Raw genomic sequence first — 9,330 nt, forward strand, 5'->3', positions numbered from 1 at the left:
TTTTAAACAAGCAGATGAGATGCCGTCTGGGCCTGAGGCTTTCCTAGTCTTCTGTTTTTTGAAGACTCGGCTCACGTCCTCCACACAGACCTTAAGCTCAGGTTGGATGGCAGGAGGGGGGAGTGATAATTGGAGAACAGGAGGTGATGCTGAATGTGTGAAGTGCAGATCAGACCGGGTGTGTGGTGTGAATGAGGGCTTTTCAAACCCTCAGGTTTGAAAAGGTTTCAGGTTTCAGGTGTTCAGGACAACAGGTTTCAGCGCCATAGAGAAACCTTGGAAGATCCAATGATTTCATCGTTTTGATGGTGTTTATGCTACAAAAATGGTAAAACAATAAGATAGATTTGATAAGATTTGCGCAAACAGAAAACTGAACTTAAGACAGTTAGCAACTCTATTTGTTTGTTTGTCCGAGTTCACAACAGTAACTAACCAATAGGTCAATTAGAGATAACTGTAATTCAGTTAGAACTATTCAATAAAATTTTAGATATCTAAATTGTTTGATCATAATGGAATCTACTATGAATGATGTGCAATAGAGACAGGTTGATGCTTTATTTTATTTTATTTTTTAATGCGAAAGAAAACAAGGCGAGGGATAGAAGTAGAGTTGCACTCAGTGAAAATATAAAAATAAGAATTCCATTTCTCATCCAGTTATATATCTAATACACAAGATTTTATTTTGATTAATATTAATTACACATGGACCACTATCAAGAAGTAAATTGTTGCAACGTGCATTTTATTCCCTCCATAAAATGTCATGTACACAACCATTATTTTGGGCTGTAACACCGAAGAAAGACATCCAATGTCTAATACAATTTAGAACTTTTTTAATCCTAAAAAGATCCCATTGCAAAACAACTGAATAAAATTTGTGCAACTTGATTATAAGTTTTGAAAGAGTTAGCTACTTCTTTCCATCTGTGACGTTAGGTTCAGTCTGTCTTTCGAAAGGTAAATACAACAATTCCACCAAATCAAAGCTTGAAATATGAACTAGAGAAACTTAAGCACTGAACAGTGAATCACGTGAACACGGTGAAGTGTCTTCAGAGACATGGTTGTGGAACCAGAGAATAGAAACTTCCATCCCTCTTATAACTCCAAAGGGGGAAATGGCACAGAAAGCCATGTTGCGTGTTGAAAAGCTTCCCTACATAGCCATTCCTCTTCAAACTATTGGAAGACAAAGAGAACATTAATCACAGATGTGACATGATTTTAATCTCAATAAAACATGTGGATTCAATTATTTTTCAGTTTAAGTCTGCAAACATAAACATTTCATAAAGGTTTACTTCTCCCCGTACCCCCAAAAAGAGTATTATGGTAACACTTTATAATAACTGTAGCATAATAAAGTACTTGCAAATCATTTGTAAACTATTGTAGATAATAAATATTTTATAAAACATTACTTCCTTAATAGACAAATTTAGAGTTCTTCATTCATTGTCACTGTAATTAACTGTAATTATTATTGTTGTTTAAGTAGCTCATATAAAGAGTAAGACAATGTTTTTTTAACAACTTGTTAACAGTAAATAGTCCTCACTTTAGATTAGGTCATGGAAAATTGTAAAATTACATTAAGTGCTTTAAACCAACTTTTACAAGACATTAATTGCATTCATATTCAGTGTTACTTAAAATTATTATTAATACATTAAGTTTCCATGTTTTTGTAACAATGTTCAGGGAAGAAGGAGGCGAGAACCGGCGAACAATCAAAAAAACTTTATTTAAAATAAAACAAACAAACTAAAAAGAACCACCAGCAGCCCCTCGCGGACGACTGCTGGCTTCCAAAATAAAACACAAATAATACACAAAATAAAAACCGCCAGCAGCCCCTCGCGGACGACTGCTGGCTACCAAAAATAAAATACAAACAAAACACAATGTAAAACCAGGCCTGTTCCTCTCTCGATCATCAACGTCGTTGCTCCTCCTTTATGCTTCCGCTCCTCCGTGAGAGATGCGAGACCGGTGTGCTTCACAGGTGTTGCTCATTAGCAATCGCACCACCGGCCTCGCGCCATTCTCTCACGTCCCTCGGCCGTCCTGTTCACCACAGTTTTATAGAGACTTTCCATAGATATGAGTTTTATACTGTACAAACTGTATATTATTTCCCCTAAACCTACATCTAATCCTTCATGATGTTATGAGTATTTGTATATAATTCATATCAACATTATTATTTTATTTATTTATTTATAAGTGCAGTTAATGTCTAATAAAGGTTGGTTTAAAGCACTTAATTAATGTAATTTTACCATTTTCTGTGACTTAATTTAAAGTGTTAACACTGTACTAATTGTAAAAAGTTCTCAAAGCATTATTTAACTCTTTACAAATGAGCTAATTAAACAATATCACAAGCCTATCAACTTTGAGTATTACGAAATGAGCCAATGGCAAAGAAATGCCATGGGTCTGCGGAATTTGCATGGTGCAACTCCGCCCCACCTCGTGGGTATAAAAGGAGGACACCGGCAACATGCAGATATTTTTCTTCGCTGAGGAGCCAAGACTGAGCTCAGGCGATCCCCGCGCTAGAGCGGAAGTGGAAGGAAGACGTAACGTCTCCATTCCCTACTCTGGGAACGAGGGTTACATCCGTAACCGAGACGTTCCCTTTCGTTGTCACTCCGTGTTACGTCGGATGACGACGAATGGGGCTACCAGTCTAATAACGCCACCTTCTCGGCTGTCTTCCAGTTCCCTGCGTAAATCTGAGATCCCTGTTGTGAGACTAGCACGGACGAAGGCCTCCTATTTAGCACAAGAATACCAAGGTACACTGGGGAGCATATCCCATAGCTTAGAGGAAATATGCAATTATTGCCAACCCAGAGAAGAGAGGGGGGGGACTTAGAGAATACACATATGATCCGGAGGGATGCATATGGAGAACACTGGGGTGTCCAGCCGCAGGTGGAATATTTCAACCCCAGGGGTGGCAAGGTGGCTTGCCAAGGGAAAGACACATGCTCAGAGAGGCTTATAGTGGAAATACACATGTGGGAGTCGCTCAGAGGAGGGACCATGCACAGGGGAGGCACCTAGCCGACGCGCAGGCAATAGACACTGGCGCCGACGTCCGGAGTGCAGGAGGATCTCAGGGCTTTCGGGGAAGCTCACCTGAGAAGAATACTGCACGTATCCAGTCCATGGAGTGGAATGGCGAGCAAGCGAAGACACCTGAGCGGGTCCAGTACTAGCTGGTTGAAGCGAGTACATGTGAGGAAACTGGCTCCACTCGGAGATTGTAGAATCTGGCGAATGTGTTCGGTGTCGCCCAGCCTGCAGCTCTGCAGATGTCTGTTAGCGAGGCGCCATGCGCTAGAGCCCAAGAGGACGCCACACTCCGGGTAGATTGGGCAGTCACACCAAGGGGGCACGGTCGACCTTGCTGCTGGTATGCCAAAGCAATGGCGTCCACTATCCAGTGAGACAACCTTTGCTTGGAGAGAGCCTTTCCCTTCAGCTTCCCACCATTACAGACAAAGAGCTGGTCTGAGGTCCTGAAACACTGCGTCCTGTCTACATAAGCGCGGAGAGCGCGTACTGGACAGAGCAGTGCCAAGGCTGGGTCTACCTCCTCCAGGGGCAGCGATTGCAGGTTCACCACCTGGTCCCGGAAGGGAGTGGTAGGAACCTTGGGTACATATCCAAGCCGGGGTCTCAGGATCACGTGAGAGTAAGCCGCCCCGAATTCCAGGCACACTTCGTCAAAGGAGAATGCGTGCAGGTCCCCTACCCTCTTGATGGAGGCCAATGCAACCAGGAGCGCTGTCTTCATTGACAGAAACTTAAGCTCCACTAATTGCAAAAGCTCAAAGGGAGCACTCTGCAGGGCAGTTAGAACCACTGAGAGGTCCCAAGAGGGAACGAGAGGAGGGCGAGGAGGATTCAGTCTCCTCGCTCCTCTCAGGAACCTGACGATCAGGTCGTGCTTTCCTAAGGACTTACCTTCAACAAAGTCATGATGTGCGGCAATGGCGGCAACATAGACTTTTAGGGTGGAGGGAGACAGCCTTCGCTCCAACCCATCTTGTAGGAAGGAAAGCACGATACTGATCAAACATCTCAGGGGGTCTTCTCGGTGAGAAGAGCACCAGTTGACGAAGAGGTTCCACTTCAACGCATAGGCGTGTCTCATGGACGACGCTCTGGCGGAAGTGATGGTAGCCACCACCGTTGGGGGTAGGGTACTCAAACCTGCCACGGCCCGTCTAGGAGCCACACGTGGAGGTTCCAAAGATCGGGACGAGGGTGCCATAGGGTGCCCCGTCCCTGAGAAAGGAGGTCCTTCCTCAGAGGAATTGGCCAAGGAGGTGCTGTCGCGAGGAGTACAAGTTCGGAGAACCAGGTCCGGGTGGGCCAGTACGCCGCGACCAGAATGACCTGCTCCTTGTCCTACCTGACCTTGCACAAGAAGTCTGCGCAAGAAGGCTCACTGGGGAAAACACATATTTGCGGCCCCGCGGCCAGCTGTGCGCCAGTGCATCCGTGCCGAGCGTGCCCTCGGTCAGGGAATAATATAGGGCGCAATGGGTCAAGTCGTGAGAGGCAAACAGATCTATCTGTGCGTCCCCGAACTGGTCCCAAATCAGCTGAACCGACTGGGGATGGAGTCGCCAATCTCCCGGGAGGGGCTGAAGCTGTAAGAGCTCGTTGGCTGCACAGTTCAGGGCTCCGGGGATATAAATGGCTCGAAGCGACCTCAGATGCTTCTGACTCCATAAGAGGAGGTGGCGGGCGAGTTGCGACATACAGCGGGAGCGTAGACCACCTTGACGGTTGATGTACGCTACAGTGGCGGTATTGTCTGATCGGACTAGTACGTGTTGACCCCTCGAGGACGGCCCGGAAGCTGCGCAGAGCAAGATGTACAGCCAGCAACTCGAGGCATTTGACATGCCATAGACGCTGGGGTCCTGTCCAGGAGCCCGCGGCAGCACGTCCATTACACATGGCACCCCAACCCTTGGTGGAGGCACCTGTCGTTACAACAACATGCCGGGAAGCTCGTTCCAGGGACACTCCGGCCCGTAGAAAACTGAGGTTCGACCGCGGGGTGAAGGTCTGACGGCAGGTCGGAGTAACTGGTACTCGGAGGGTGCCGTGTTGCCATGCCCACCTCGGGAGTCGGTCGCGAAGCCAAAGCTGAAGCGGTCTCATATGAAGCAATCCGAGCGGCGTTGCCACGGCTGCAGATGCCATATGCCCCAGGAGCCTCTGAAATAGTTTCAGTGAAACCGCACTCTTGCCCTCGAACTGTCTCAGGCAAGTCAGCAGTGACTGCGCGTGCGGTCACCTTCGTCACTCGGAGGGCAAGGTCGGTGGCGGCGCGCAGCTCATTGAAGAGGCTTGGGTCTGTCCTGCCCTTGTGCATGTCCCTGAGCATCTGGGCCTGGTAGACCTGCAGAATGGCCATGGCATGCAAAGAAGTGGCTGCCTGTCGCGCCGCTCTGTAAGACTTCGCCACTAGCGTAGACGAATATCTACAGGCTTTGGATGGGTGCTTAGGCTCGCTACGAGAAGAAGCTGAAGGGGGTGGATTGGAATCCACTGCTGCTTCAATGTATATGTAATGATTGATTATAATTAAGGTATTAATCAATATTTTTCCTTCTAAATATCAAATGAGTTGAATGACTTCTCTGGAGATTTTACTTTATTTATATAAGTTACCAGTGTGATTACTGAAATGTTCTTTTCATGTATTCTTTAATGTCTGTATTTGATATCTGAATGCAGTGCTTGCTTATTTAACCCAGCTTCCAGAAATGAAATAGGGACTTGTTTTGTGTTTGAGAAAGGTCTTCAATGTGTTAAAACATATAGGGGTCATTGAAGCCAATAGTTTAAGGGGGCCATTTCTTTGTTAAAGCCTTTCTTTCCAGTTAGACTAAAGTTTAGCTATCCTTGAGAGAAAGAACGGATTATCTTGATGTTTTGAGGACTCTCCTGTTTATAGTGAGAGCCTGGCCAAATCCAACCTTGGAAAAGCTGTTTGTCGGTGTGTGTGTTAGTCTTCTTGGTTACAGGTTAAGGAACCACTGGCATTATTGGAGATTGACTGAGTTGTTGTTCTGGACATGCTGGCGCCCAGCAACCCAAATCTGCGACCTGGAAGGTCATGACGTGCCTAACTTCAGCTGCATAATCGATGGAGATATGCTTCAGTCTATCTGTATATGTGTGGAAAATTACTGTGTTTATCTATTTCATAGCCAATGAGAATTATTCATCCTGTAAGCAATGACGTAGCTTAGACCTTGGAAATGGTATAACTGCTGTGATCTTTGTAACTGGTAAGGGGGGCGGCCTACGAACTCCTGTGCGAGTATTGAAGCTGACTTCTGCTGATGAAACTGCAAACTATCTTCAGTAAATATTTTCTTTAATTTTTTATAATTCTGACTCTGGGTCTTCATTCTTCATATCTGGTTCTGGGTCTTTAACTGTATACCCCTTACAAAGCACTCTGAGGACACAGTTGCATCGCAACAGAGCGTTCAACCGGGGGGAGCCCACTGTACCCATGGGCAGCCACTTCATCGAGGGGAGGAAAGGCGGATGAACTCAGCGAACATAGGGGTCTTCCAGGACTTCGAGATCTCATCATGCACATCCGGGAAGAAGGGAATTGGGGAATTGGGCCTTACCCAAAAACCAACTATCCAGTCGCGAGCGCTCGGGACAGGGTGGAGGGGACCACTCTAAACCGATCAGGGTTTTTCCTGCATAGACAATTATGAGGCGGCCGCCTCCGTCAAATTTCGTGCCGCCTCCACCTCTCGACAAAACTCGGACAGACAGTCACGTGCTCATATACACTTTTTCCACCGTGACAGTTCTGTCGCGATTCCCGCTTGTGTCCATTCTCTAACCGTGTAGTTTGCCGATAGTGCTGCACGGATCATAATCCGCGGGTCGAGCGGGCCGAGTAATAAAAACATTCCATTCAATCGAGGGTGGATGACAGCTAAATGAGTGTAATAAAGACACGGAACTCCCATCATGGTACCTAATGTACGGACGGTAACAAAGTTGCGCTGTTGAGTCTCGCGCAGTTATTTATAACATTATTTATAATTAAGAAACAATATATAGGCTACACACGACCAGAGTGCTGTTTTCCTGAATGCCATCACGATTGAAACCGAGATATTAATTTCATAACAGTTCAATAAACAAATAGTTAAAATTAAGTTACTTACATTTTTAGACTGTTTTTGTTCTGTTTTAGCAGCGAAAAAAGTTCCAAACAACAGAACCATATCGCGTCTCACAGCAACACTCATCCATGATTCATTACTGAATCATTCAGCGTTTTGAACTAATCGCTTGAGTCAAAGATACAATTGCCCATTATTAAACTGCCTCATTCTGAATCAATCAGCCGTTTGAACGAATCGTTTACATTAATGACTCATTAAGACGGCCGCCTGCCGCCTCCTACTGGCGGTTTAGTTTCAAAGTATCATTCTTTTCAACATTCCTTGTATATTCAAAAAATATTCAAAATAATCTAATTTAATACAGTTATAATTTTTCAATGTAAATTATTTAGTTTGATTGGTAACAGCCTAGTGTCTTATTATTTTAATTGAATGTATTGATAAAATGTAAGAATTTTAAATTAAATTTAGAGCATACATTTAAAAAAAATGTATATACATAAAATTAGGGGGAAAATGCCCTTTATAAAGGTACAAAAAATTGTTCCGATAAGAGTGTTTTCAAAAATGAAACATTGACAATAAGTTTAAAGGGAGTAAAGCCTCTGTTTAGGCTATAAAGAAAATGTAATTTTGCCAAAAGAAGAACTTTTAATTTAAATAAATGTTAATTGTGTGATATGTTACCATATTATCATGCTTAATTGAATAATTGTAATGTGATGATCAGATGCAGATATCTAAATCAAAGATTATGCGTGGTTGGCGGGTGGATTATTATTTATTTTTAACATAAGATTTGAGTGACTCAAAGGGCACCAGATTAATGAATTTATCTTTAAAATGTACAAAATTTTCTCCCGGGGGGGCATGCCCCCCGACCCCCCTAGTGTTACAATTTTACCACCTCCGCCTCATTTTGAGCCAGGAAAAACCCTGCCGATGCTCGCAGCTGCCCGGGAAAGCATGGCCGTCATCTCTGGATCACACTCCGGCACAGCCGTATGCACACCGGAAGGTGGCAGCTGTGACGAGTCGTCACTTCCAGAAGAATCAGACCCACCTTGTGATGCTGCAATAGACAACGCGTCCTCCTCTGGAGCGCCAAAGGAAATCCGCGCGGCATCCGATGATGGTCCCGCGGAAATCCCCTGAACACTCGCGGGTTGCAACACTGGAGAGGGTGACGCGGGGCACGGACGGATAGTCGGCGCTTTGTTCCACACTGTCACCCTCAGATCACCCTGGCCACCAGCCGAAGTAGAGCCTCTCGAGGAGACGCTAGATCGGGGTGTGGATGAGGGGACTCTCATTCTTGCGAGATCACTGAGTCTCGATCGTAGTGTTGCGATGGTCATGTTCCCACAGAGAGAACATGAGTCATCCACGAGCGCTGCTCTAGCGTGATCAATGCCCAAACACACTATGCAATGCTCGTGCCCATCAGAGTCGGCAATGAGTCAACCGCAACCAGAAGTGCACGGGCGATGCATCTTTAAAAAGACATGCCGTGTGCAAGCTCTTTTGTGAGAGAAAAGAAACTCTGAGAGTGTTGAAGCGCCCGGGGAGAAACACACTCACTGGCAAACCACTGCACAGATAAGGAGGAAGTGCGCACTCGCTGGGAGATCGCCGTCACACCAACACCAGAGAATCTCGCTCGTCTCTAAGAAGCTGACAGTTCAGAGATGGCTTGTGGAGTGAAGAATTAACTTGGCTCCGAAGCGAAAACATATCTGCATGTTGCTGGTGTCCTCCTTTTATACCCACGAGGTGGTGCGGAGTTGCGGCATGCAAATTCCGCAGACCCATGGCATTTCTTTGCCATTGGCTCGTTTTGTAATATTCGAAGTTGATAGGCTTTCTAAGCGAAACCCCATTCGTCGTCATCCGATGTAACTCGGAGTGACAATGAAAGGGAACTCACTATATACGAGTTCTTCACTATACTCACTATTGTATATATGGTTACTCACTATTGTATATATTAAAATTCACAAAAAAAAAAATAATTTCATATGCCTTCCTGATTGAAAAATTAGTGCTTTTTATTTATTTTATTGTTGGATGTTAGAGTAAACATAAGAGTCTTCATTGTCTCCCGACATCTGAGCCACTG

At 45.1% G+C, this 9,330-nt stretch overlaps 1 protein-coding gene across 1 annotated transcript in view; it reads right to left on the minus strand.

The window, feature by feature from the left end:
• Positions 1-552: 552 nt before the first annotated feature.
• LOC143718664 (SE-cephalotoxin-like) overlaps positions 553-9,330 on the minus strand; it is a 29,909-nt gene continuing 21,131 nt past the window's right edge. The window contains exon 5 of the mRNA XM_077209678.1: positions 553-1,191. Coding sequence (XP_077065793.1) covers positions 1,065-1,191 — 127 coding nt within the window. The 3' untranslated portion in view covers positions 553-1,064. The remainder of the gene's footprint in view (positions 1,192-9,330) is intronic.

This window comes from Siphateles boraxobius, unplaced genomic scaffold (assembly GCF_051911475.1).
Source record: "Siphateles boraxobius isolate OS27281-9 unplaced genomic scaffold, OSU_SipBor_1 61, whole genome shotgun sequence".
NCBI lineage: Eukaryota > Metazoa > Chordata > Actinopteri > Cypriniformes > Leuciscidae > Siphateles > Siphateles boraxobius.